At 57.2% G+C, this 26,546-nt stretch overlaps 3 protein-coding genes across 5 annotated transcripts; 1 reads left to right on the top strand and 2 right to left on the bottom strand.

Moving 5' to 3' along the window:
• Positions 1-6,427: 6,427 nt before the first annotated feature.
• On the bottom strand, positions 6,428-15,634 carry DHX58 (DExH-box helicase 58). Of its 2 annotated transcripts, XM_082860811.1 has the most exons (13): positions 15,607-15,634; positions 15,193-15,361; positions 14,781-14,982; positions 14,207-14,397; positions 12,516-12,629; positions 11,785-11,911; positions 11,441-11,632; positions 10,502-10,764; positions 9,813-9,962; positions 9,559-9,720; positions 8,651-8,841; positions 7,265-7,361; positions 6,428-6,969 (listed from the first exon to the last, which is right to left on the bottom strand). In XM_082860811.1, exons 2-13 carry the CDS (start codon positions 15,358-15,360, stop codon positions 6,784-6,786), a joined length of 2,043 nt encoding a protein of 680 aa, XP_082716937.1. In that variant the 5' UTR covers position 15,361; positions 15,607-15,634; the 3' UTR covers positions 6,428-6,783. The 2 variants fall into 2 exon arrangements, with proteins under 2 accessions (XP_082716937.1, XP_082716938.1); XM_082860812.1 differs by lacking the exon at positions 8,651-8,841 and having other exon boundaries at positions 6,843-6,969; positions 15,193-15,612.
• An 892-nt stretch (positions 15,635-16,526) lies between these two features.
• Positions 16,527-24,489, bottom strand: KAT2A (lysine acetyltransferase 2A; the record flags this gene model as incomplete). Of its 2 annotated transcripts, none has more annotated exons than XM_082860555.1 (18): positions 16,527-16,883; positions 16,982-17,066; positions 17,200-17,263; positions 17,346-17,382; positions 17,474-17,588; positions 17,844-17,987; positions 18,309-18,419; positions 20,285-20,411; positions 20,628-20,836; positions 20,931-21,070; positions 21,160-21,270; positions 21,468-21,574; positions 22,422-22,613; positions 22,704-22,885; positions 23,201-23,290; positions 23,393-23,538; positions 23,873-23,996; positions 24,136-24,489. In XM_082860555.1, 18 exons carry the CDS (start codon positions 24,472-24,474, stop codon positions 16,690-16,692), a joined length of 2,517 nt encoding a protein of 838 aa, XP_082716681.1. In that variant the 3' UTR covers positions 16,527-16,689. The 2 variants fall into 2 exon arrangements, with proteins under 2 accessions (XP_082716681.1, XP_082716682.1); XM_082860556.1 differs by having other exon boundaries at positions 20,931-21,067; positions 24,136-24,474.
• Positions 24,490-25,823: 1,334 nt separating this feature from the next.
• On the top strand, positions 25,824-26,287 carry HSPB9 (heat shock protein family B (small) member 9; the record flags this gene model as incomplete). Its single annotated transcript, XM_082860286.1, is given in 2 exon segments — positions 25,824-25,938; positions 25,941-26,287. Coding segments are annotated over 2 exon segments (462 nt in total).
• Positions 26,288-26,546: the final 259 nt, after the last annotated feature.

Below are 26,546 nucleotides of genomic sequence, written 5' to 3'. Positions count from 1 at the left end.
AGGGGCCAGAGGTGATGGCAGTGCCTGGGGACGATTTATCACCTTTTCATGCACTCAGAGACACCTGGCTGTCCTGTTCCCTGGGACGCCTCATGAGAGGAAAAGAGACTGGAGAGACAGAGACCTAGACTTAGCGGCAAAGATGGGGAGAGGCAAAGACAAACAGACACAGAAAGATGAACTAGTGAGATGCCACACGACCAGAGACACAGAGCCAACGGACAAGGAAGGAGACTGAGAGTGAGGCGGCATGTGTCCGTGCCAGAGAGACAGACGGAAGGGCAGAGCCACACACAGAAAGAGACTAAGAGAGACAGAGACAGATGTACAGAGAAAAGGGGAGAGGAACAAAGAAAGACACACAGAAAAAGAGAGACTCAGAGAAGGACAGAAAATGACAGGCACAGGAGCAGGGGGAGGGCCGCCCAGAGAGCACACGGGACACAGGGACAGACACCCGTACAGGCTGAGAGGCTTCCAGAACTACACAGGGACCTGGAGACACTCCCTGCGAGCCGCGGGGGAACAGAGGGGCCGATTGTTGAGCCTGGCGGGGTTTGCAGGGAGTCCCAGGAGGGCGGCATGGCTGCCTCCTGTCCCTAACGCTGAACCCCTGCAGGCATCTGGCCCCCAACCACCCTCAAGTAAGCCAAGCCCTGGCCACTGGAGCTGGTGGGTCACCCAAGGTGAATGAGAAGTCACCAATAGGGGAGAGGGAATGTGAACTGTAATGAAGGCAAAGGAGCTGGTGTAGTGCACGTGTCAGGATGGGTCCGCGGGGGATCTGTATCTCAGATTGCACTTGCAGTGGTGATTAGGGGTGCGCCACCGTTCAGTGACGTCTGTGGGTTAGTGTAGGTGGGCATGCTTGCCTGGGTGTGTGTCTGAATGCGAGTGTGTGTGTGTGTCCGGTTCAACCAAGCACTTCACAGCGCTAATGAGGCCAAGGCAGCAGGTTTGATCCTCAAGCAGCCCAATCAGGACCCGTGAGTGAGTCGGAGGCGGCCACGAGAAGGCTGCGCGCCTCTCGTTCTGAACAGACGGTGTGTTCAGGTGCCACAGGGCACTCAGCTCCAGTCGAGACCAACGTGCCATTCCTTCCGGCTGGGGATGACCCCACTGCCCGGCCAGCTGGCCCCCACACTCTTCCTCATCCAAAGCCCAAGATCCAAACTTAGAGGAGGACCCGCATTCCAGGCACACGGCCCCCTTCTTGGCTGCGGGCCCCACGCCCTCTGAGAAGGGCAGCTGGAGAAATGTCCAGCCCTGATCTTGCTCCAGTCTGACCTCCATCCCACCTGCTGCTGCAGCCCCTCTGAACTCCCTGCCTGCTCCTTGGGTCCGGTGAGTGCCCACACCCGCCCTACAGTCAGGAGATTAGCAACCTCTCTCCCTCTCATCCCTTCCCTCTTAAGCATCACAGGACATTTTTTAAATGTCCCAGTTTTGGCATGGAGAATGAGGTCAGCAGGCCCAAGGGGGGACTGCTTGTCAGTGGCAGCTGACAGTCTTCATTTCACCTTGCAGCTCCTTCCTGGTCCAGGTGGGCGTGTCCTAAGCCCAGTTTTACAGGGGTGCTATTGGGGGACAGAGAGAGCAGGAAGGGAATTCACCAAATAGCGGTTTCGGTCACAGATGCTGCCAGGCCCACCTCTAACATTTGCAGGGCCTGGAGCAGGAGGACAAATGGGGGCCCACCTGCCCATGTCTAAATATTCAAAAGTTATAAATCAAGCTAGTAAACTGCTAATTAAAATATGTTCTGGGAATTCCCTGGCGGTCCCGTGGTTAGGACTCAGCGCTCTCACTGCCAGGGCCCGGGTCTGATCCCTGGTTGGGGAAATAAGATCCTGCAAGCTGCGTGGTGCGGCCCAAAAGCAAACCAAATAAAATAAAGAAATAAGTTCTAACCTCCCACCTCGACAAATACACTTTCATAATGTCCTGGAAGACCAGTTTCCAATCTAGATGTCTCTGACCCCTGGGAGTTTTGCAGAACAACTCTGTATAGGGAGAGACAGCTCCACTCCCACCCTGCGCCCCGCCAGCAGCCCCCCTTCCTACTGCCAGCTCCTTTCTACACTGCAAGGGACTCATAGGCATGGAGGTCGACACCCAGCCTCAACTCACATCCTGGTTCCATCTTCATGCCCTGCAAACAGCTGTCCCTTAGCCATCTTCAGGTGTCCTTCAGGTCTAGGGGTGCACACACTAGTGGCATGACCTGCCCTGAGGAGAACAGGCCCAGGGAAGAGGCTTGCATGTGCTGGGAGCAAGCCAGCGACCTTCTGGGCAGGGACCTCCGGAGTCACAGGTATGGCGCCTGTGGTGTTGAAGGGGATACCCAGGCTCATCCCCTTGGCCCTGCTGACTACTCCTCACCCGACAGGGAGAGGGATGGCAAGAGGAGGGCCAGAGCAGAGACCTTGAAAGCACCCAGCCAGGGTATGGGCCACCCCTCCCTCGCCCAGGTTTAAGGGTGCTCATTAGACCCAGACTTCCCTGGCAGCCTCCAGAACTCGGGCCAGGAACGGGAGCTGTCTTTCCATTGGAGGGCAGCTTGGACAATCCCCAAACAGGACTCTCAGTCACTTGTATTATTTATCTTCCTGGAAAAATTTAGTGCAGCTTGATTCCAACTTGTGGATTTCTGGATGTGGGGAGGGCGGAGAGGTAATGACAACGGGGCTTTTTTTTTTTTTTTGGTTGGGTCTCTAAGCCAGTTTGTCCCCCTGGGGCACAGCCCTCCCCAAGTGGGCTGCTGCTGGTCCCCGCCCTGTCTTCTCACCCTGGAGACAAAAAACAGGGTGACTAAGGAGAAGGTGGTGAGGGGACCTGGGCAGCCCAGACAGACCCAGTCAAGATCCAGGGACCAGCAGGGGCTGGGTGGGGGTGGGGGTGAAGGGCACGGCTCTCTCTGGCCAAGTTTAAAGAAGAATTTCCAACCCCACCCCTACCCCTGGCGGATCAGCTTTGCTGTCCTACCCAGGAGGGGACACTTGCACTTGTTGAGCCCTCACCAGGCGCCAGGCACTGTGCTAAGCACTCTATGCCCACATTCTCATTTAATCCTTGCAGCCACCCTATGAGGTGGGTTCTATTATTATCCCCATTTTACAGGTGGGGAAGCGAACTCATAGGTGAACTAACTCGCCTAAGGTCACACGGTAGGTAGAGGCGACAGAACCCAAGTCTAAGTGACCCCAGAGTCCCCACTCTTTCCACCATAGCACATTGCCTCCCAGAAGCAAGAAGCTGGCACAGAAGCAGAAGGGATGAAGGTCAGATAGGAGAGAGAACTTCCTGACAGTGACAGTGTATGTGGTGAGAGGAGACAATGGAATGGGGAAACCAGACAGACACAGAAAGCCCCGCCACCTGAGTTGGGTCTTGGTCTGTCTGTTGGCTTGTGATATCTCTAGAAGGTCCATGGGGTGCTGGCTGGATCCAGACAGAAGCACCCTGACCTCCCTCCGTTCTACTAGCTGGGGTCCTCTGCTCTACCCTAACACAGCAGCTAGACCCAAAGTCTGACTCTCCTTTGTGGCTCAGAGCTCTAAGCATCCCATCTGAGCTGTCAACTCAGGACCTCTTTTTCCAGGAAGCCTTCCTCGAGGTCCTAGGAGGCAGGACCCCTTCCCTGCAGCCCAAATCCCAACACAGAAGGTGCAAACGCACCCACGTCTACAATAACGCCCACTTCTGTGATCACCTCCCCCATCCGGCTCTGGGACATGGACGCAGAGAAGATCTATTCAGTCCCCAGGCTCTCTGGGTTCCCCAGGCCATCTGGACCAGCCCCTGCTCCCTCTTCCCCTTCACCCCCACACATCTGTTTCCAGGGTGTAAAGAAATGATGCAGGTGCCCTGGGGCACACCAGAAAACCCAGGCTCCAACTCAGGTGTGCAGTGTCTCTTACCGCATTTTCCCCAGAGGCCGTTTGGGTCACCCCATCACCCCCTAAGTGGGAGGAGGGAGTAGGATGCTTCACTGAATGAGGCACGGGGCACTCGGAGTCAGTGAGGTTCCTCACCCGGAGCCCCGCAGTCACCACCCGTAACCTGCTCTCCTCCAGAAAGCTGCGTGCCTCAGGTCCGGCTCTGTCCCTTTCTGTCCCTCACAGCCTGCCTCGGCATCAAGGAACGCCAGCCGTGACCCTCTAAACTTCTCCAGAGTTTAGTCTCACCCGCTACCTAGATGCCCAGCATCAGTGCTTAGAGCCAATAGGGATATCCTCCCTGCCCCTTGGGGTCCCCCAGTTTTGAGGCGACGGCACAGGACAGGTGGAAGGGGCTGCCTTGTTCTCCCGCACTGCCCTCGAGGTCCTCAGCGTGGATCAGCCTGCGTCGCTGACTTACCTGCGGGGCACAGACGAGCCCGTCGCGGCCACCTGCTCTCACCGCGCTCCGTAGCGCAGCGGCTTCGCGCTTGCCGAGGCGGAGGCGGGGCCGGGGCGGGGGCGGGGCCTGGGGGAGCGGCGACCGAGCCCCTCCCCGAGTCTCCGCGGGGAGGAGCGGGCCGGTTTATTCAGGTGGGCATAAAGGGGGGGAGCATCCGGGCCACTAGGGAGGCTCTGGAGCTCTAGCTATTCTGAGGGCTGGGATTAGGATTCCTGGGTCCTGAGGACCTCATGAAGTGCCCGCCTTCAGGCAGCCTTACCCAAGTGCCCAGGAGGCAGTGGCTCCGCATGAAGACCCCCTCACACGAAGAAGCAAGCCCGGGAACCCCTCCTCGTCTGCGTTCCCCCTTCCATCTGAGCTCAGGAAAGCTCTCCCAGCCTGGCAAGGTGGGTGCGCGATAGGACACGTCCTCTAAAGTCAGGGCCCCCCCATCCAGGGGTCAGCTGTGTGGGGGCTCAGGCCACCGAGGGGACCATTAGGTGCCCAGGTCATCTTTATCCTCAGTCCATCTCTCTCCCATCAACACAGCCACACACACACACACACACACACACACACACCCCACGCCACCCCCACCCCTGCCCTCAACACCAGCTCAGGTCCCTCAGCTGTCACTGTTTAGCCCTGGAATGACAGGCATCTGGACTCCGCGCATCCAGCCACACTCAAGGCCATTGAGCTTAGCACCCCTGGGCCCCTGCCCCCCTCCCTCTGCCCCCAGTCGCTAATTTTATTGACCTGTAAAAGGCACGTTGCTGGCAGGAGAGATCACAAGTGAAGGTGAAGTGGGGGAGCAGAGGGGCAGAAGAAGGGGCCCCGGGAGGCAGAGATAGGACAGGAGGGAGGAGAAGGGTGACTCCTGGAGCCATGGAGAATAGCAGGAAGAGAGGCCCTAGGAAAGAGGGGTACACTCTCTGGGGGAGTGGAGGCCAAAAAGACTGGTACTGAAATGTCAGCCTTCAATCAGAAGATGAAGAAAGATGCTGGGAGAAGGGAGTGCACATTATTTCCCATCTACCCTTAGGCAGGACCAGGGATGTAGCCAGAGGGAAGGAGGTTAGATGGCAGGAAGGACTGCCATCCTGCTCTCAAATCTCTGCCCTAGCCCCCTCCCTTCCTCTTGAAGGTGACTCCTGCCTGCTGGGCTGCTTACTACAGAAATAGCCCTTTCCCTGAAGAATCAACCTAGATCTTGCCTTTCTTTTTCTTCCTTTCTTGTTAAAACGAGAACAGAAAATTTAGGCCTTTACAACTTCTCCCACCCCCCAGGCCTACCTGAGCCCTACTCCTCAAATCCTGGATCTCAGCCTCTCCTCAGCCCAGGGGAGATGACCTGGGGGTTAGGAGAGGATGGAGAGGGGGGCACTGGGGTATGAGCCTATTATGGGGTGGAGGAGGCAGAAAGGCCTCGCATTCTCAGTGGCTCTCAAATTTAGACTTTTCATGCTCTCTCCAAATCAAGGTTACATGATAGCCATAAAGAGGGGTGTTAAAAAAATTTTTTTTAAAAAGCTTTGAACATTAGAAATACAGCACAGGGACTTCCCTGGTGGTCCACTGGTTAAGAATCTGCCTTCCAATGCAGGGGACGCAGGTTCGATCTCTGGTCGGGGAACTAAGATCCCACGCGTCACGGGCAGTTAAGCCACAACTAGAGAGAAGCCCACGTGCCACAACTAGAAAGAAACCTGCATGCCGTAACCAAGACCTGACACAGCCAAAACATAAATTAATTAATTAAAACAAAACTAACTAAAAAAAAAGGGAGAAATACAGCACAAAGCAGGTTGGTGGATGGGGAAGGGGAAGAGGATTACATTGGGAGCAAGGAAGTTTTGAGGGTGATGGTGACGTTCATTATCTTGATTGTGGAAGCGCATACATACGTTAAACTTATCAAATTGCACACCATAAATATGTACAGTTATGTCAATTATACCTCAACACATCTGTTTTAAAAATACCACCCACTTTCTACGTGAGTTCTACTTCTTTATTTTTAATTTATGGAGAATCTCAAAGCCTACAAGTGGCCTTGGCAGGGAAGGAATGTTGAAGCCAAGGGAAACTGGCGATGCCTAGTACAGTGGGGCCATTCCTCTGCCTCAGTTTCCCCCCACCAGCTCCATCCATTGCATACGAAGGTGTCTGTGTACGTGCAAGGGGGGTCTGGGATGAGCTGTGGCTCTCCAGCTGCTTCCTCAGTGTGGGAGTCCAAGCCAGCCTGGGTGCCCAGGGTTCCTCTGTGGCTGGTCAGCCGGGAGCCTGGAGCTGGTGACTCGGGAGGGAGGGGCTGGACCCAGGCTCTGCCCAGGAGATGGTGGCTGCTGTGGATTCTCCCGCCCCCTGCAGGCTACAGCAGGCACTGCAGGGACAAGATGGTCAGTCCAGGGAGAAGTCTGCCAGGCTCTGGGCACAGTGCTGCACGTAGTCGAAGTCAGGCACGGTGAAGGGCACGCGGGACCACTTCTTGGACTGGACCCGCCCTTGCGGTGTCTCCAGCAGCAAGCTACGGACTTTGAGTACTGGCAGCTTCACTGACTTGTAGATCATCTGCAGACCCCAGCCCTGTGGGTGGGACAGAGATGACCAGGTCTGCACCTCTGTCCTCAGACTGGGCTTCTCTCCTCAGGTCGGAGTTCATGAATGCTGGGCCTATGTCTCCCACCTCAGCCTGAGAGCCATCTCCCCCATCACACTGTGGGCTCCCTAAGACAGGGGTGGAACTCCTCAGATTGGGAGCTCCTGGGGCAGGGCTGCCTCCCCCATCCCAGTGAGGGCACCCTGATGGCAGAGGCTGGGCTTCCTCTCTCAGACCGAGGACTTCTCAAGATGTGCTAAGGGCCACGGCCCCAGCACTTACCTCCCCACATTTCCTGCAGCTAATGACACCTCCAGGCCTCCAGTCCTTGAAGACTCTGTTGATGACCACAGGCTCCTGGGAGACGTTGTAGTAGATCCTGGAGAAGAATGGGCGTGGCCACAGCCCTCATGGACCACACCCCCCAACCCCAGCCCCAGATCTCATGCCCTCCTGCCTGCTGAGCCTGCGCCTGGGCCTTGGGCCTTCCTGCCTGTCGAGAGGCTACACTCTGCCTGTGCTGCCTTCACGGCACCTTCTTCTGCCAAGCTCAGGCCTCAGCACTACCCACCTGGATGATTTCAACAGTCCCCCAACAGCTCTCCCTGCCCCATCCTTCCATCCCATTCCATCCTTACTCTCACCCCTACATCATCCTTCCACCAACTGTCAGAGTGACCCTCTACAAATGTACATCTGACCCTGACATTCCCTTGCTCAAAATCCCTCCAAGACTCCTCATTGCCTACAGGACAAAGGCTGAACTTTCAAGCCCGACCTTCAAGGTCCTCCACAGGCCAGTCTGTGTTCCTTCAGAATCTCATCCTTCACCATCTCTTCCACTCAAGTCAACCAGAATTATTCCCGTTGCATCATCCCTGCCTCTCCTCATCTCACATTCCAACCCAGTGCATCCTTCAAGACAAGTCCTAGTTGAAATGCTACCTCCTCAAATGAGAGAACCTGTGTGAAGATCCTTGGCATAGCAGGTACCTAATAAATAATGAAGGGATGGAGGATAGGGAAAGTTTACCCTCTAGAGGGTGGAAGATGAGGGGATGGCTCAGGGATAACTAGCCTCTCTTGATGTCTTCAAAGTAGGTAGGACCACCTGGTTGGGGAACCAAGATCCCACATGCTGCGGGGCAATTAGGCCCAGGTGCTGTAACTACTGAGCCCGTGCGCCTCAACTACAGAGCCCATGTGCTGCAGCTAATGAGCCCACGTGCCACAACTAGAGAGAAGCCCGCGCGCCACAACGAAGAACCCACACACTGCAACGAAAGATCCTGAGTGCCGCGACTAAGACCCAATGCAGCCAAAAATAAATAAATATTAAAAAACAAAGTAGGTAGGACCAGGGGGCCAGTCTGTGGCCCCTCAGCATTTGGCGTCCTGAATTCCAGCTCTTGCTCAACCACATAGGGGCTGTGGGAGCTTGGGCAAGTCACTTAGCCTGAGCCTCTGTTTCCTCACCTGTAAAGTGGGGTGATGATAAGACCTGTCTACTCAGACTACCGTGAAAATGCATACTTGGTAGTTGTTAAAATGCTCTTTAACCTCCCAAACCCTCAAAGCACTGTCTGGATGGGAGGGATTCTCCATCTCCCATCATACCCTTCTTCTCTCCCCGCCTCCCATCCCGACAGCCCCTTCTACAGTTCTCACAAGAAGTTGGGGTTCACATTGACGTGGTGGGTACCCTCCACCCTCCGTAGGTCACTCCCATAGCCCACGGGCACCGTGCAGTTGACACAGAGGAGCCGCACGTGCTCTGCCAGGAACTTGTGCTGGTGACTCTCCCGCTGGGCCGCCTGGGCTGCCCGCTTGACCAAGGCTGCCCGCTGCAGAGCCTGGATCTGGGGTGGGAGGGGACATGGGGCATGGTTGGGGCCTGAGAGACCTGACCCCAGGAATGCTCCCAGGGGGACAAAGGGCTCCCAAAGACCTCAGATTATTAGCACCCAGAAGGGACTTCCTCAACCATCCCTGGACTTTTTAGAAGCAGCTCTGTGGAAAAAAATATGGGGTGGAAAAAAATATGAGAGGAAGGCAAGTCTTTTTGCTGAATCTTTACTCCCTCTTTGGAGGATTTTGTGCAAAGTGGCTTCTTTTAATCTAACATGGGGCATCATTAATAATTATGCTGGGACAACAGGAGTAAATAGGGACCATCCTGAACAAGGCTGGACGATAGTGACCCTGCCTCAGGGGAACTGACTTAAGCCCTGGTTCTGGGCTTATTTTGTGGATGTGTCTGTTTGTTTCCCTGCTGCCTGGTTCCAGAAGGGCTGTAAGGCGGCTCTCACAGATACCCAAAATATTTGGTGATGAGGATAAATTCAAAGCCCTGGATAAGGCCTGTTTCCAAGGCATTTTGGAGAACAGCCATTGCCTTCCCTGGAAGCCCCACCCCAGCCTCTACCTTTCCCTTCATTCAGATCTTCCCCAGGTGGGCCAGGCTAGCCCCCAGAGGAAGGGGGACCAGGGGAGTGCATGTGTGTGGCAGTCAGAGACCTTCTAGGCAGAGTGTCTTCAGTCCCCTTCCCCGTAGCGTACTCAGGCTGCCCACAAACCTTGTCCTGGTACTTGGCCCGGTCCATCTCCTGCACAGCAGCTACTGCCCGTTCCATCAGAGTCTCTAGCGCCTCATTGGTCAGCTCCCGCTTCAGCTCCCGACTACCTTGGGCCGCCACAAATGAGTATACACTTTGGCTGGCCCGGGCACGGCCCCTTGCCTGGGAAAAGAGAAAACAGAGGGGCCTGAGTGGGGCTGGGGTCCCACACAGCATCCTTTGAGGGCTGTTTTGGGGAGGGATGCTCTGGGCACCTGGACCATGGAGATCTCATTGGTCAGGAGCCCATAGCGCACCACCACCTTGCACTGGGGGATGTCCAGCCCCTCCTCTGCCACACTCGTAGCCACCAGGAGGTTCAGGGTACCAGTCCGGAACTTCTGGATCACTTCTTGCTGGTCCCTCTGGGGGGAAGTGGGGGAGGAGAAAGAGGATGGTAAATGAGGTAGGTTGAGGCCTATCTTCCTGCCAGCCCAGCCTCTCCTGGTTTAGCCCTTTTACTCACAATCTTGTCCCCTTTCCCTAGGAACCCTGCGTCCCCACCTCTATCTTCAAGTAGCCCCAGGACCTTGCTCATCTTCCCAGGTACCCATCTAACCCCCGTCTCCCTTAGGAGTCCCTAAAGGTCCCTGCCCCTCTACTCTAGGAGCTCTCATGGACCTATTCTTCTCATGCAAGGGACCCCAGACCCCTGATTCCCTGTCCTGAGGACATCACTCGCCTCTCCCTGCAGATCCCCAAGCCTCTGCCTCTCTTCCCCCAGAGATCTCCAGATTGGGGGAACCTTCGACACTGGGGATCTCAGTGTCTACCTCTTCCCCCCAGCTCTCTGCCCTCTGCCTGGAGCTAATCAGTCCCCCATTGCTCTGTGCTGAAGATCCTGTCCCTTCCCTTTCTCCACTAGGGAAGCCCCACCCTCAGCGCCTTTGCCCAGAACCCACACCTGGGTCATCGGGATCATCTGAGCGCTCTGGCTGCTGTTCCCAGCCCCAATCAACAGCTGGGGCCTGATGGCCACTGTCTGCAGGCCTGGCTGCTGCTGGAGCCAGAGCAGGAGGGAGTGAGCACTCTGGCGGGTCCGGGTGAAGATGATGCCCTGGGGGCTGTCAGGGCTCCTGAACTGCTTCTGCAGGATCTCTTCCAGCACCTCCAGTTTCGGGTTCTCTGGGCCACGAGTTGCCAGGTGGGCCAGCTTATTCTTGTGGTCTGCCAGAAAAGCCCAAAGCAGAAGCGCAGGACTCAGGTCTGGAGGTGGGCAAGGCGTGGGTTGGGCGTGGGGGACTCATGGGGATAAGATTACAGGAGTTTGGGGTCCGGGGGTGCCTGACGACACCTGCTCCTGCCTAATTCCCCTGAACAGCACCAAAAGCACATTTAAGGATACCCTCTGCCTGCCCAGCCTTAGGTCGGGGGCCTACAGTGTAGAATCCTTTGCTCACACACCTCATCCAGTACCCCTCTTCAACCCAGCTACCAGGATGACCCTGGACATTTTCATGCTAATCTTTGCTCCTGGGGTCTGACTCAACTCAGGTCTCTTCAGAAAGATCCCTGCCCTCCAGCCTGTGCTGAGGCCTCCTCTAGCCTTACATTTCATCCTCTGACCACCTCACTTTCCCAGTTGAAAGGTACCACACATCCCAAACCTTCAAGGACCGTCCCGATTAAATGGTTTTTTAAAAATCTCTGTCAAAAACATGAATTCGTTTTTATATCTATGCAAACCTTCACAAATGAGGGCATATTATCTTTTGTCATATCCACGGCCTTGACTTTTGGTTAGAAAATTCGGGCCCCAGTACCCTCGTTGGCACCTTCCCCACCCACGTTGACACCTGCGTCCTGGCTGGCCTCTGACCTTTAGTTCAGTTGCGAGCCTCACCATCAAACAGCGCCAGCAGCCAGCGCTCGGCACGCAGGATCTGGGTCTTAGTGGTGCGCTCCCTGTCGTAGAAATCCTGCAGAGTGGCCAGGGCATCCACCGCACGGACCGTGTCGTGGATGAGCAGTGCGTCGTTGTAGCGACGCAGGTGAAGCGCGTACACCCGCCGCTCCTGGAGCCCCGCCTCAGCCGCTGAGGGAGCGCAGGTTCGCAGGGCCTGAGTGGCCACGCCCCTCCAGGGCCCACTTCCGCCTAGACTACGGCCCCCGAAAGGCTCCGCCCAGGCTGGCCCCGCCCCGGCCCGTCCCGGCCGCACACCCCTTCCCTAGAACCGCCCCTCGCACCATCCCGGCTCAGCTCCACCACTTGTTGCTCGTAGGTCTGCGTCCCGAAGTCCCGTCTCAACTCGGGCATCTCCAGATGGTCGTGGATTTGGTCCATGAGCTCCTTCAGCATGTCGCCAAACGGATCCTGGACGAGAAGAGTGAAGGTGTGAGGGGTTTCCCACACACATCGGGGGAATGGGCACCCAGAGGGGACGCTGATCTCCGGGTGAAGCTGCGCCGCTACTGCCGGCACATCGGAGCTGGACAGGAGGGAGCCCCCGAGGGAGGCCGGCTGGGGTGTGAAAGGAGTCCTGGCTGGAGGCAGAGGTCGGGGTCCTGCACCGCCCCCCCCCCCCCCCCCGCTCCTGCTACGTCGGAATCCTTGACTTCTGGCCTGAGCACAGTGATGTCTAGTCCTTGTCCAGCCCTGTCATAGCAGACACCAGACAGTGTCTGCACCGCAGGAGAGAGCTTGGAACAGCCTCAGCACAAAGTGGCCCAGCTTTACGGTTTGCAAAGCGTGCCCAGGGTTTTGAGAGATGCCCACGGTGGCATCTGAGTCCAACGAAACAGCAGGCTGAGGGCATGGGCTGTATCTGCCCCATTTCACAAAAACGGGAAATGGAGGCTGGGACAAAAGCAAATAACCTGAAACCACAGAGCTAGTGAGGGTGGAGTCAGAGCTCAACCCCAGGTGCTCTAACTTCACACCAGACCCCACCCCTTGCCACGGCCCTCCCCCCACGCACCTGGGTGCGTCTGTGGCAGAGGTCGTACTGTTTGCAGGGCTGGCGGCTGTGCTGCAGCTGGGAGCGGTAGTCCCGGGATGACATGATGCGCCACGTGTCCAGGTTGGCACAGAGCTGGGGCAACAGAGAGGGATTCACTGGAATGGGGGGTTCTGTGGGGACAATGGGCAGAGCTTTGGGGCAGGATGGGCTGAGGCAGGGCCATTGGGAGTGGAGACTCATGTATTCAACAAATAGCTATTGACCTCCTTCTCTATGCCCAGTGCTGTTCTAGTTACCAGGGATACAGAGCATCTTACATTGGAGTTGGGGAGACAGGTGATAAACAAGAGTAACAGAATGAGGGACTTCCCTGGTGGTCCAGCGGTTAAGAATCCGCCTTCCAGTGCAGGGGACACGGGTTCGATCCCTGGCCCCACAACTAAGATTCCCACATGCCGCGGGGCAGTTAAGCCTGCACGCCACAACTACTGAGCCCGCGTGCTCTGGAGCCCGTGCCCCAAAACTAGAGACAATCCTGCCCATTGCAATGAAAGATCCCGCATGCCGCAGCGAAGATCCCGTGTGCCGCAGCTAAGACCTGACACAGCCAAATAAATAAATTAAAATTAAAATTTAAGGGCTTCCCTGGTGGCGCCGTGGTTGAGAGTCCGCCTGCCGATGCAGGGGACGCGGGTTCGTGCCCCAGTCTGGGAGGATCCCACATGCCACGGAGCGGCTAGGCCCGTGAGCCATGGCTGCTGAGCCTGCGCGTCCAGAGCCTGTGCTCCGCAATGGGAGAGGCCACGACAGCGAGAGGCCCGCGTACCGCAAAAAAAAAAAAAAAAAAAAAAAAATTGAAAAAAAAAGAGTAATAGAATGAGAGAATTTCACGTAGTGTTAACTAGCTCTGAAAAAATAAAACTGGATGATATGAAAGAGTGCAGTGGGACTTCCCTGGTGGCGTTGTGGTTAAGAATCCGCCTGCCAATGCAGGGGACACAGGTTCGATCTCTGGTCCAGGAAGATCCCACTAGTTGCCGCAGAGCAACTAAGCCTATGCATCACAACTACTGAGCCTGCGTGCCACAACTACTGAAGCCCGTGCACCTAGAGCCCGTGCTCCGCAACAAGAGAAGCCACTGCAAAGAGAAGCCCGCGCACCGCAACGAAGAGTAGCCCTCGCTCACCGGAACTAGAGAAAACCCATGTGCACCAATGAAGACCCAACGCAGCCAAAAATAAATAATTAAATAAATAATTAAAAAAAAATAAGAATGCAGTGATGATCAGGGAAAACTCTGAAGACGTGACATTTAAGCTGCTCCCTGAATGACAAGAAAGAGCCTGACAAGTAAAGTGCAGGGTAAAGGCATTCAGGGCAGAAGAAATGGCAAGTGCAAAGGTCCTGAGACACGACAAGCCTGACGTGCTCAAGATACAGAGAGAAGGCCAGAATAGTGGGAGTGAGGGGAAGGGCGCAGGAAATGAGGGTGGGAGGTAGGCAAGGCCTAGGTCACGTGGGACTTCGTAAGCCAGAGTGGACTTGGGAGATAGAATAAGTGTGACAAGAAGTCATTCGAGGCTGGAGCTTAGGTGGGGAAGCGGCTTGAACCCTGCCTGGGGGAGTCTGGAGAGGGCTGATGGGCATGGCGTAAGGCAGGACAGGTTAGGGAGGTTTCTGGTGGGAGGGTCACAGGGGCCAAGCTGACCTGCAGGACGTGGTCAATGGCCCCATCGAGCGTGGAGGCCCCGCCAGTGCCGGGCGAGGCTGTGAGACCCAGCACCTGCGGCAGCGGCCGGGTCCTCCGGAGTTTAAGCTCCAGGTACCGGCTCAGGATGACGTTGTAGACGGTGTCTTTGTGCGTGTGGTGACACTCATCCACCACCAGCAGGGAGAAGGCTGGAGGCACACAAGAGAAGGTTATTACCTAAGTTTGCAAAGCCCTTCCTCCCATAAGCTGTTTCATGTAGTCCCCACAACTCATCTGAGAATTCCTTCCTCCCTTCACGGCTTGCAGCGAGGCCCCAGAGAATGCGCCAGGCAGGGCCGATTTACCTCCATTTTACAGGTTAGTAAACTGAGGCTCAGCTGGGGGAAGGTACTTGCCCAAGACCCTGCACTCTAGCCAGGTCTGTTTCTACTGGGGTGTATGCTGGGGTTTGGTGAATGGGGAACCCCTCATCCCATGAAATGTCCCAACACCTTTACTAGAACAGGAGCCCTGGGGTTGGCAGGCAGGGGGCCTCAGGGGTGCACCCTTTCCCCCTGCCCCCAGCCCTCACCGTTGAGCTCCACATGCTCCCCCTCCTCCAGGCTGGTCAGTGCCTTCTGCAGCAGCTCAGCTGTGCAGATGAGCAGGTCGTGCCTCTGGGCCACGTGGCCAAAGCCAGCTCGTGGCCCCATGTCCCCACTCAGGGTTGTAATGGTCCAGCGTTTGCCCAGCATGCGGCTGAACTCCTCACAATGCTGGGTCACCAGGTGCACCTGGGGGTGGAGAATGAGATGGGGAGAGGAAGCTGGATCAGGGCCTGGGGAATAGGGGGAGTAAGGTGACCCCCAGGACATGGCTGAGTTCTGGAATGGGTGAAAAGACAGGTGAGCTTAGAGACGGTCACAGCCGCTTTGGAGTTCCGGAGGGTCCTGAGAGGCACCCGAGGAGTTGAGACGCCGCTGGGGGGAGGGCAGGACACTCACCCTGTTGACCAGTACAACCACCTTGGCTCCGTCTACAGTCTCTAGATGCCTCTTGGCCAAATAAGCAGCTGCCCTGGTCTTCCCGGAGCCCGTGGGCAGCCAAATGATGATATTCTTGCCCTCCAGGGCAGGCATGATCACCTCCCACTGGTAGGGTCGCAGCTCCATTCTGGAAATGGCAGGGAGCTCAGACCACTGTTCCTCCTGGCTCCCTCCCAGGCCCGGCACCCCTCAGAGCCACTCTCCACTCCTGGCCAGCTCAGTCTTGCGTAGGGAACTCCCTGTGCCCCGGACTCCATCCAGCTTGAGGGAGAAGGGAGCAGGGCAACGGTGGGACCTACCGGAAACCGATCTGGGCAGGGGAAAGGCTGAGTACCACAGACCACACTTGCCCCGTGCCAGCCCGGGTCTCACCTGCAGCCCTGCAGGCTTAGCCCAGATGCTGCTGCGCTCCGCTGAGCAGGAAATGGAAACTGAAACTGAGGGGAGGAGCCAGCCCTGCAGAGATCAACCTAGGAATCTCCCTTCGCTGCCCCACAGAAAAAACTTTGTGCGCTCCAGGGGGCCCGGGTGGGGGGATGTGGTGGGTGAGGGGGGAGTGAGAGGGTGAGGGGTGGAGGGAGGGGGAGAAGTGCTGCTGACAGCAAGGCACCCTCTCTTTCCTCCTGGGTGCTGCTAGCCCCTCCCCCAGGAGTGGAGTCTTCACCTGGACCAGGAGCAGACAGCAGGGAGAAGTGGGGGGCTGCAGCCCAGCAAGCCCCATCGCCCCGGGGGCGCGGGACAGGCATGAGGCTTGCTGAGAAGAGCAGCCCCAGCCTGCAGGCAGTATTGGCAGAACAGGGTCAGCCTGCTAAGGCCAGGATTCTACTGAAGAAACAATCACACTGAGAATAAAAACCCCAGAACTTTATTGTTCCCTCCAAGGGATTAATGCCAGGAAATGAATGGTCCCCATGCCCCCCACCCCTGGGGGACAAACAGAACAGTGCAGGGTGAGGCACGGCCCCTCCAGTCCAGGTTGAACTTCCAACCCCTGAAGCCCCCTCACTCAAGCTAAAGTTGGCAATCCTGCCCTTGAGGAAACAGTGACCTGGGCCAGGGCCAGGACTCCAAAACTCCATAGCTTGGGGGAGTGTGTGTGTGTGTGTGTGTGTGTGTGTGTGTTGGGGGGTGGGGGTGGGGAGAAGGGGGGATCAGGCAGGACTGGGGGCCACCAGGGCTGGACAGGGTTCATCCTCTGGCCACCAGCCACTCTTAGAGGGGCTGAACCCCAGACCTGAGAGACCCCTTCCCAAGGTCAGACACAATGAAGGGTGGGACAGAGCTGCAGGCTTGGGGGTGTCCCAGGGCCCTGAAACGGCTGCAGGATCAGGGGCTGGAGGGCCCCGGGCTGGAGTGTCTCAAACTGAGGCAGACCCGGGCACAAGGGCACCCCAGGGATTAGATCAGAAGCCGAGGTGGAGGCATTCCAGGTTGAGGCCGAGGTCCAAAGCCAGACTACTTGTCAATGAGCCCGCCCTCCTTGAGCTTGAAGTAAAAGAACTTCTCCAGGGCGCTGGCGCAGCGGCAGTACTCGCTATCCGGGGGGTTGTACTCGCGGCAGTTAGCGATGACCCGCTGCAGGTCAGCTACAAAGAGCTTCCGGGTCACATAGTAGCGGCTGCGCAGCCTCTCCGTCATGGTCTTCAGGTCTGGGCAACAGGAGAGAAGGGCACTGTTTTCAGAGGCTGCACGGCCCAGGGAGCCGGAGCAGGTGTGGGAGGAAGGAGTTGGCACGGAGGGTCCTCACCGATGGGGAAGCGGATGACCTCGTAGTAGTCTGGAGCCTCCGACTTCTTCACGGGCTCCATGAAGGGCCAGGCACTGGGGTGGGACTGCAGAGGAGAGCCGGGCTGAGGCCAGGCCCACTGTGCCCCCGCCCAGCTCGAGACAGCCACCCCCCACCCTGGGTCAGAAAGCCGCAGCCATTGGCACAGGGACCCCCAGAAGGGCGCCTGGTCTCCCCACCTTGATCTGGGCCAGCAGGTTTTTGAGGGTCGTGTAGAGCTGGTCTGGGTCCTTCAGCTCCTTCCTGGGGCAAGAGAGGCCGAGTCTGAGGCTCCTGGGCCCTCTGCCTCCCCCTCCTTCCTCCCTTCCCTCCACACAACACTCACCCCTTCTCCTTCCCCAGCGGCTTCCAGCCCGTTTCTCCTGCAAAGTGGGGAGTGGGGAGAATACCCCTAAGAATGCCTGTCCACACCCCAAGCAGTACACCCCCTCCCCAGCCAAGACCCCTGCTCACGAATGCCGGGGACGCTCTCCACAGGGATCTGCCTCACACCCTCCTTGAAGCAACTGAGCCCGGGGTAGACCTTTCGGATCTGTGCCTGTTTGCGCTCAATCAGCTTCTTGATGATCTGAGGGAAGGAAGGGTCTGAGGGGCCAGCCCAGCTCCAGCAACCACCCTCCCAGGCCACAGTCAGGCCCCCCTAATTTCCCCTAAGAGGCAGAGCAGGAACCAAGACCCTGGCCCATCCTTCTTCACGTGCGTGCGCACATGCGTGTACACGTGGTGCACATCCACACGTGTTCACCCTCAAGTGCACGTTCATGAAAAGCCCCATGGAGACGTGCATTTGTGTGCGAGTACACGCACACACATGCACACACACCTCCTTCTGCTTCTTGATGATGTGGGACAGCTCCGTGTAGGGAATTCGCGGGTTCAGCTCACACTCCATCAGTGTCGCGCCCTCATAGTCCTTAATGTAGCCCAAGTAGCGGCTCTTGGGCACCTTGATGTCCTTGGAGAAGCCCTAAGGCGTGGAGAGTTACGGCCAATCCATCAGCAAGCCTTTTCCAACCTGAATCTGTCCCTGGCATGTTTCCAGGCTGGCTACCCACCCCCCGACTCACCCCCAGAACCTCCCAGCTCCCCCAGCCTGCCCAACTGCCCTAGAGAACCCTATCCTTCCCTGGAGCAGCAGCAGGAGGGAGGAATACAGGCGTGAAGGACTCCCCCGCAGGTGTGGGATGGAACAGGGGAGACGAAGGACTCCTACTCCATCCACGTTGGGGATGAGACAGAATGACCCCTGTCCCCAGGCAGTGGGCAAACGGGGTGAGGTGAGGGTCACCTGCTTTTTGAAGTAGCCAATGGCGTACTCGTCGGCGTAGGTGAGGAAGTAGAGAATGTTGTGTTTGATGTGATACTCCTTCAGGTGGTTCATCAGGTGAGTCCCATAGCCCTGCAGGGGAAGGGGGCAGGGCTTTTCAGGGGGCAGGGGGCAGGCCTGTGGCTAGAGAGGTCTCAGGAGGGCAGGGAGGGGAGGGCAGGGACAGGAGGGAGCAGACTGGAAAGGAGGTGGGAATAGCCAGGGGATCCAAGTCAGGTAGGAGGAAAGGCGACTGGCAGAGGAAGGGGAGTTTATGGGGAGAAAAGCGAAGGATGCTGGATTTCTAAGAGCTTACTCTGGAACAGGTGTGGTGCTTGGTTCTTTACAGAGTAATCCTCAAGTTAACCCATGAAACAGCTATCGTTACCTCCATTTTACAGAAAAACACCTGAAACTCAGCTATGTTAGGAAATGTGTCCAAGTCAGGTGGCCAGCTATGGCAGGGAGGGCCTGCATCTAAACCCAACCAGGAAGCTGTGGTCCTCAGGCGGCTAGTTCCCAGTCCCTGGGCCTCAGAATTGGAGGAGAGGGGAGGGGGAATCACAAGGGCCCCACTCATCACAATATCTGAACCCCAAAGAGACTGTCTTCCACACACGTCAGGACCAAAGAGGCACCATGCAGATATGGGTTATGTAAAACAGGACAACGGTGGAAGTGTCTGTCAGCCCAGTGGTTAGGACCCGAAACTTTCACTGCAGAGGGTGCGGGTTTGATCCTGGGGAACTAAAATCCTGCAAGCTGCACAGCGAGGCCAAAAATAAATAAAGTGGCTGCATCATTTTACAAAGTAAATAAATAAAAACAAAACAGGACAAGGGACTTGCCCGGTGGTCCAGTGGCTAAGACTCCACGCTCCCAATGCAGGGGGCCCGGGTTTGATCCCTGGTCAGGGAACTAGATCCCACATGCCGCAGCTAAGAGTTCGCATGCCACAACGAAGATCCCGCGTGCTTCAACTAAGACCCGACACAGCCAAATAAACAAAAAATAAATAAACATTTTTTAAAAAGAGTATTAAAAAATAAATAAATAAATAAATAAATTGGGCTTCCCTGATGGTGCAGTGGTTAAGAATCCACCTGCCAATGCAGGGGACACGGGTTCGAGCCCTGGTCTGGGAAGATCCCACAAGCCATGGAGCAACTAAGCCCGTGCGCCACAACTACTGAAGCCCGCACACCTAGAGCCCGTGCTCCGCAATAAGGGAAGCCACCGCAATGAGGACCCCGCGCACCACAATGCAGAGTAGCTGCCGCTCGCCGCAACCAGAGAAAGCCTGCGCGCACCAACGAAGACCCAACTCAGCCAAAAATAAAATAAGTAAAATAAATTTATAAAAAATAAATAAATAAAACAGGACAACCCGGGACCTTACTAGTGGGTCTACTGTAACAATTAAAGGACAGAAACCAGGACTATCACCCAGCACAGGCTGCTGTTATAAAAGTTAACTCCCCAACGTACGTGAACATTCTTGTGATGAAAGAAACACAGGTCCGTTTAAAAGTGTTACTGTAAATCTGGAGAGTTCTCATCACAAAGAAAAAGCATTTTTTTCCTATTCCTTTAATTTTGTAACTATATGAGATAACGGATGTTCACTAAACTTACTGTGGTCATCATTTCACGACGTATGTAAGTCAAATCATCAGGCTGTACACCTTAAACTTACACAGTCCTACATGTCAGTTATATCTCAATAAAACTAGAAGAAAACAAAATAAAAGTGTTACTGATTCTGGCGTGCCATTTGTCAACAGGTGTTTCCTTAATCCAGTTATCAAAGTACAACTGCCACCTTGTGGGGGTGTGAAGAACTGTCTGGCCACTAAAAGAAGGGTTGGGGGCAGCTGTGTCACTATTGTGCTGCTCTGACCTCGTCCAGAGCAGAAGCAGGGGGTGGGATGGAGCTGGGACCAGGGGCATGGACTCACCTTGACCTGCTCATTTGAGGTGACAGCGCAGAAAACAATCTCCGTGAAGCCCTGGGTGGGAAACATGCGGAAGCAGATCCCACCAATGACCCGCCCGTCCTTGATCAAGGCCAGAGTCTTGTGCTTCCTGAGGGGAGAGGGGTCAGGTCACAGGCCCTACCTGTCCCCCAAATGCTCCCCAGGAGCCCACAACAACCCCGGAGGCCTGAGCTGTACATGGTGCTGGGAACTAAGGAGCAAGAATCGCCCAGGGTTGGAGGAAGAGGCCTGGGGAGCAGTGGGGAGGCCAAGGAGGAGGTGCCCGGGTGTGGTGGCCTCGGGCTGGGCTCTCCTGGGGACATACGGGTCAAAGACGAGACGGGCGATGTACTCCTTGGGCATGCGTGGCAGCTGGTGGGAGAAGACGTTCTGCAGCCCCACGAGCCACAGCAACACCCGCCGGTTGGCCTTGGGTGTGAGCGAGTTGCCGATGACGTGGAACTCGATGATGCCGCGGCGCTCCTCCAGGCGGGCAGTCTCATCCCGGGCGGCGTTGGCCGACAGCAAGCTCGTCTGGGCACCAGAGGAGGGGTGTTGAGCTGGGGTCTCAGGTGGTGAGCCACCACCCCACCCCCAGCACAACTGGCCCATAAGCTGGGCTGCCCACCTCAGGCCCCAGCATGGCCGCGGGATCCGTGATGGTGAGCATGACCTCATTGACGAGCTCCATGGGGATGTCGCCCATCACACGGAGCCGTTTGGCATCCTCCAGGGTCAGGTTCTCTGGGAGCTTCCTCTTCTCACCTGCTGAGGAAGCTGGCAAAGTCTCCCAGGGACAGCAAGAGGGGCCGGGGGAGGGGTGAATGAGGGGTAGAGGTCAGGGGTCAAGCACCCACCTGGCATGGGCTCAGCCCCTCCGGAATCGAGGCTCAAGGAGCTGTTGCTGCCCCCAGCCATGGTGGGACTGAAGATGGGGGCGCTGGGAACAACCGCAGCGCTGACTGTAGCTGAGAGAGAGAGACGAAAAAATCAGGGGATGGAGGTTGAAGGTGCTGGTGTGTCCCTCTAAGGGATCCAGGCTTTCTCACCCCCAGCTGAGCCCTCCTGTACTTCCCCACTGCTGCCATTCGCAGCCCCTCCTCCACTGCGGGGCTAAGGTCAGCCAGGAGGGCCAAGCAGAAAGCCTACTGTGTGTGGCACATACCCGGCCGGGGCACCAGCTGGGTTCCCTCTGAGGGCGGCATGGTGAAGCCCGACTCCCAGATTGGAGAGTTTGCCCCGTAGATCTCCTCCTCCAGCATAGACAGGAATCTGCGGGGAGGGTAGAGTCTGTCCCACAGCTCTGTCCTCCAACCGAGGGAGCAGCCTGGGCCAGACATGGGAAGGCCTGGAGGCTGCCCTCAGGGAACTGGGAGACAGAGACAGCCTCTGCCTTCAGACAAGGAAGAGGCACAGCTCCCTGTCTTCTGGGAGCCCCTCGTTGAAGGTAGGAGGACAGGATGATCCAGAACAGAGACTAGAAGCCCAGTACGCCACGGTGAACAGCACAGGGAGACAGCGTCTGAACCAAAGCCATCCTGTGCTGTGTGCCAGGCGGGGCACCCAGTCACCCTGGGCCTCAGTATCAAAATGTGATTCCACCCTCTCCTGCCGCCTCTTACTGCCACCTGGTGGCAAGAGAAGCACATGAGGGCCTGCATTAGTTGGGAAAGGCTTCTTGAACTGGGTGGCTGTAAGCCAGCTTTAAAATGAAGAGATGGCGTGGCAGAACAGAGAAAAATCTTACAGAAAGGGCTAGGACAGGGGTGAAGAGCAGTTTCACCTCAAGTGTAAGCTCTTGAGGAGTGCTGTGGTGAGAAGGATTCTGAGCTGCGTCCACACCCCATGGGAAACAGTTAGTCATGTCTACCAGGGGCGTGGGCAGTGTTAGCACTCGGGCCATGTACCTGTCATCCCCAGACTAGTACAAGAAAAGGCAAGGAGCTAGCAAATTATATCTGGGCCTTGGGCAAGTCTCCCAGGTAGAGGCCCAGATCCATCCCAGAAGATTCATGGAGTGAGAGGAAGGACCAATCCAGGAAGTCCTCCTGGAAAACAGGGGACCACAGGGAGGATGTGAACGTGGTGCAAGATCCTGACAGGCCAGAATAAGCCTTACTTGGGGAAGTGGGTGAGGATGAGGGTCCTCTTCTCGGGCACCAGCTTGTCCTTCTCCACCCGGAACTTCTCCAGCAGCTGTCGCCGGGTAACGGTGAAGATGGAGCGGAGAAGGCTCCGCCCAAAGACGTGAGTGGTCTCGTACCGGGGAAGGCTATCGCAGCTCTGGGGCACGTGGCAGTAACAGAGCCATCTGCAGAGCAGATGAGGAGCAGGGAGGTGGCAAATGAAAGCCCAGGCTGGGCCTACAAGCCTCCCCCATGCTGTCCCTGGCTGGACCTACCTGGTATAATTGACCTTGTAGGTAGCCACGTCCTCGGCCTGAGACCTCTGCCGAAATTGGGCAGGCGTCTCAAGCTTCCAGTAGTTAAGGCAGAGCAGGAACATCTTCGAGAGCTCGAACATCGTCTGCCGCTCCCGGGGAGCCAGATGACTAAACTTGTACTGCACAAAGTTCAGCACACCCTGAGAAGGGGAGGTAGGTAGGGGACAAAACGGGAGGAGGTGTGGGCAGCCAGCAGGGCCTTCTAATTATTCAAAGGTAGGTGCTTCCTGAGGGCAGAGGGCTCTCTGCGGCTTTTGCTCTGGAGCTGTCTGTGAGGAGAAATTATACCGCCTCCCACCTCCATGCCCACCTGAGGTTAGCCCAAAGCATCCTCCTTTCTCTGAACCTCTCCCCTGTTCTCAGCTTGGGCGGTGGGGGGGGGGGGGGAATGGATAACACAGCCTCCCCATTCCTCCAAGATGCCCCCAATCCTCTTACCACCTGCCTCATCCCACCTGCTCAATATTAGGCTTCTCAAATGGGGGGCTGCCCAGGGACCCCTCCACCACGGGCCGAGTCATCTGCAGGATGCATTTCCGCAGGAGCTGGAAGGAGAGGAGGGAGGAGTAGAGGTCAGCGGAATACAGAGCTGCAGGGCCCCCAGCCTCCCTCCTTCGCCCACGCACACTCACTTGGAAGAAGCTCACCTTGAAGAGGTAGAAGTAGACCTGCTTGGTGTCCGTATCCTCCTCCTTGTGAACAGACATGAACAGATTCTCCACGTCCACCACCATCCCCAAGAGTCGGTTAATCTCATCCTCTGACACATTCTCCAGGTGGGACACGTGGTCGGCTGTACGGATAAATGGCATTTGGGAAAAAGAAACAGAAAAAATCAACAGGGCTTCCTACTCCTTTTCATCGCCAGCCAAGACACACCCTCAGTCCCTCCAATCAGCGTGACCGGCGACGAGACTGGCTGCTCCTATCTGGGTGGCCTCTTGTCTCTCTGGCTGGCAGATTTCCTTTCTCCTCCCCTGGGGCATACACACTCCCAGACCAATTCCTCTTTAGGAGGCATCTTCGGTCTTTCAGAGATGCAACTATGTGGCATTAAGTCATCCTGTCCGAGTAAGACCCGGCACCTCCACCCCCACCCCCAGCTCCAAGGGCACTACCTGCCTTACCCAAAGGGTGCTCACAGCTGCGGCACAGCTCGCTCAGGTTGGCAGCTGGCTGCTGCAGGTCCATGCGGGGTGCAGTGGGGGGCTTGGGGTTTTTCCAGCCATTACACTTGCAGGTTTCATTGGCCTGGAGGCAGAAGAATCAGTCAATAACCCTGTAACCCGGGGTGAGAAGCCGTTCCCCAGCCAGAACTCTGCCCCCATTCCCACCCAAGTCCTAGGATGCCCCAAACCCCGCCCCCTCTCACCCCAGGCCCCGCCCCCACCTTGCAAGCCGAGAAGACCCCTAGCTTCTCAAGCTTCTTGGCGCGCGGCAGCCCCCGGACTTGCGCCTTCCTCTGGCTGGCGCGCTGCTGCTGGCTCAGGCCAGGTCGAGCCGGATCACCCCCGCTCCCGGTACCCCCACTTCCTACCCCGGGCCCCCCAGTCCCTGTGCTCCCGGCTGGGGCTGTAGCTGGGGCTGGGGCTGATGCCGGAGTGGGAGCCGGAGTCGGGGCCGAAGCCGGGCTGAGGGTAGGAGTCGGAGTTGGGGCGGGGGCTGGGGACTGAAGAGGACGGGGCTGCGCGGCCGGGGCCGGGGTCGAGGCCTGAGAAGGTTCCGTCATGGCCTCCCCGCAGCGGAGCGCGGCGCAGCGCGGCGCGGCGCTCCCAGACCTAGGGCCGCATGGGCAACCGGCGTTCAGTGCGCAGGCGTCCATGCCCCGGAGCATGATGGGAATTGTAGTCTTTCACGGTCGCTCCCTTTGCCTCCAGCTTCCAGGCTTTTCTGTCCTGTCTCTTGATGTCGGACAGACAAGTGAGGCCCGAGGGAGCACCCCAGATTGACTCCTCCTCACTTGTAATCTCTATTGAAGGCTTCCAAGATAGTAAAGATTGCTGCTCTTGGGACAGGGAGAAGTACCCCAGAACACAGGCTTCTGTTTGGGGAATCACCTCCCAAGCCCAAGGGTGAAAATGCAGGCCTGGGGCCTGGAGTCGAGTTGGCTTCTTGCGCATCTCCCTCCTGCCCCCACCCTGGCCCTATCCCACACGTCTCGGGACACAGAGTTGCACCCAGTGTGGCGATTAAATAGCAGCTGTTCTATTTCTTGACCTGTTAAGTGGTTACACGGGTGTGTTCTCTTTGCGCACTTTTCTCTGCGTACATTATACTTCAACAAAAAGGGTTTATTTTATAAGCACTGAGCGCCACAGTAATGGCCGTGGTCAGGTAAAAGGCTCCCAAGGTGGAGATGGAGTAGAGGCAGAGGAGGGTGGAACGGCTCTCCCGCCCACACGGTGGGCACCTCCCACGCAGGGCCCAAGTCTTCATCATTGTGGTCCCAGAGCCCAGCTCTGAGCTGCCACAATAGGCCCGGGATGGAATGAAGGAAACCAGGAAGGCGCCTCCACCTCCCAGTCCCCATGTGTCGCAGGATTGTGCGTGGTCAGAGAACTGCAGGACGTTCCAAGAATGGATGACCCCACGGTCACCCTGATGGCTCTGTTCAGGGGACAGTCCTCCTTCCCCCCAGACCCGATTCTCAGAAGGGCAAGAGCCCGGCGGCTCAATCTCATCTCTGCTCCGTACTGGTGACAGCTCCAGTGTTGGGCTTGAGCGCCACTAGCCCCTTTTGGCCTATCCGGTTGGGTCTCAGCCCCGGCCGGGCCCTCTGACTAAGGTGGGGAAGGGCCCGAGAAAGCGGCCGGATCCGAGATAAAAGCAGCAGCAGGGGGCGCCAGGGCGGCTGCCAACCTGACCCATGGAGGTAGGACGTGCACAGCTGACCCCATACTCTGTGGAAGCCAACCTCGGCGGAAGCCAAGGGAGCCCCCTGAGCGGGGAGGCGTCGCGCGAGCAGGAGCGGAGCCACGCGGGGCCACGAGGGCCCCCGCTCCCGGCGTCCGCCCCCCGGCCCAGCGCCGAGCGCTGCATTCGGAGCCTCGCGCCCTTCGACAGCAGTTGCTCACTCGGATGCAGCGGGTCGGTAGCAGTCTCCCCAACGGGAGCCAGTCGGCGTCCCGATGTCCCAGCGTGGCCTTTACTGAACAGAACCAGGTGACCACCCTGCCGGTGCGGCAGCTCGCGGAAGAGTGGCAGCTGTACGGGGTGGCTTCCAGATGAAGATGTATGCCCACGGCTTCACCCCTGAGGAGCTGGTGGTTCAAGTGGACGGCGGATGCCTGATGGTGACTGGCCAGCGGCAACTGGAGGGCTGTGACCCGGATGGGAGCGGCTTCCGCGTGGCGCAGAAGGTGCACCAGCAAATGTCATTACCACCGGACCTGGATCCCGCCGCCGTGACCTGCTGCCTGACCCCCTCTGGCCAGCTGTGCGTCCGTGGCCAGTGCCGGGTGCTGCCTTCCCCTGAAGCCCAAACAGGACCCGCCTCGAGACTCAGGAGCCGTGCCTCTAAGAAGGGTTCCAAACTAGCCTGACCCAGTAAACCACCACCGTAGTGAGCAACACAACAGCTTCAGAGTCTGCGGTCGTTTCTTGGGGCTGGGGTCAGAGGGGGAGGTAGAACAAAGGTAGAGGGAGGCCAGGTGGAGGGCCCAGAGGGGCAGGAAAGGCACCTCAAGGTGGTGGTCCACGATAAATCTGGCCCCTGGGAAGCTGGGGGAAGAGTGGGCAGTGTTGCTTTACTCAGCTCAGCTCACTGCTTGGACCAGCAGGGAGCAGCAGAGGGCCAAAAGG

This window comes from Leucopleurus acutus (assembly GCF_964270905.1).
Source record: "Leucopleurus acutus genome assembly, chromosome: 19".
Lineage (NCBI taxonomy): Eukaryota > Metazoa > Chordata > Mammalia > Artiodactyla > Delphinidae > Leucopleurus > Leucopleurus acutus.
The sequence above is the reverse complement of the archived record's forward strand: the minus strand, read 5'-3'. Positions and strand labels throughout refer to the sequence as shown.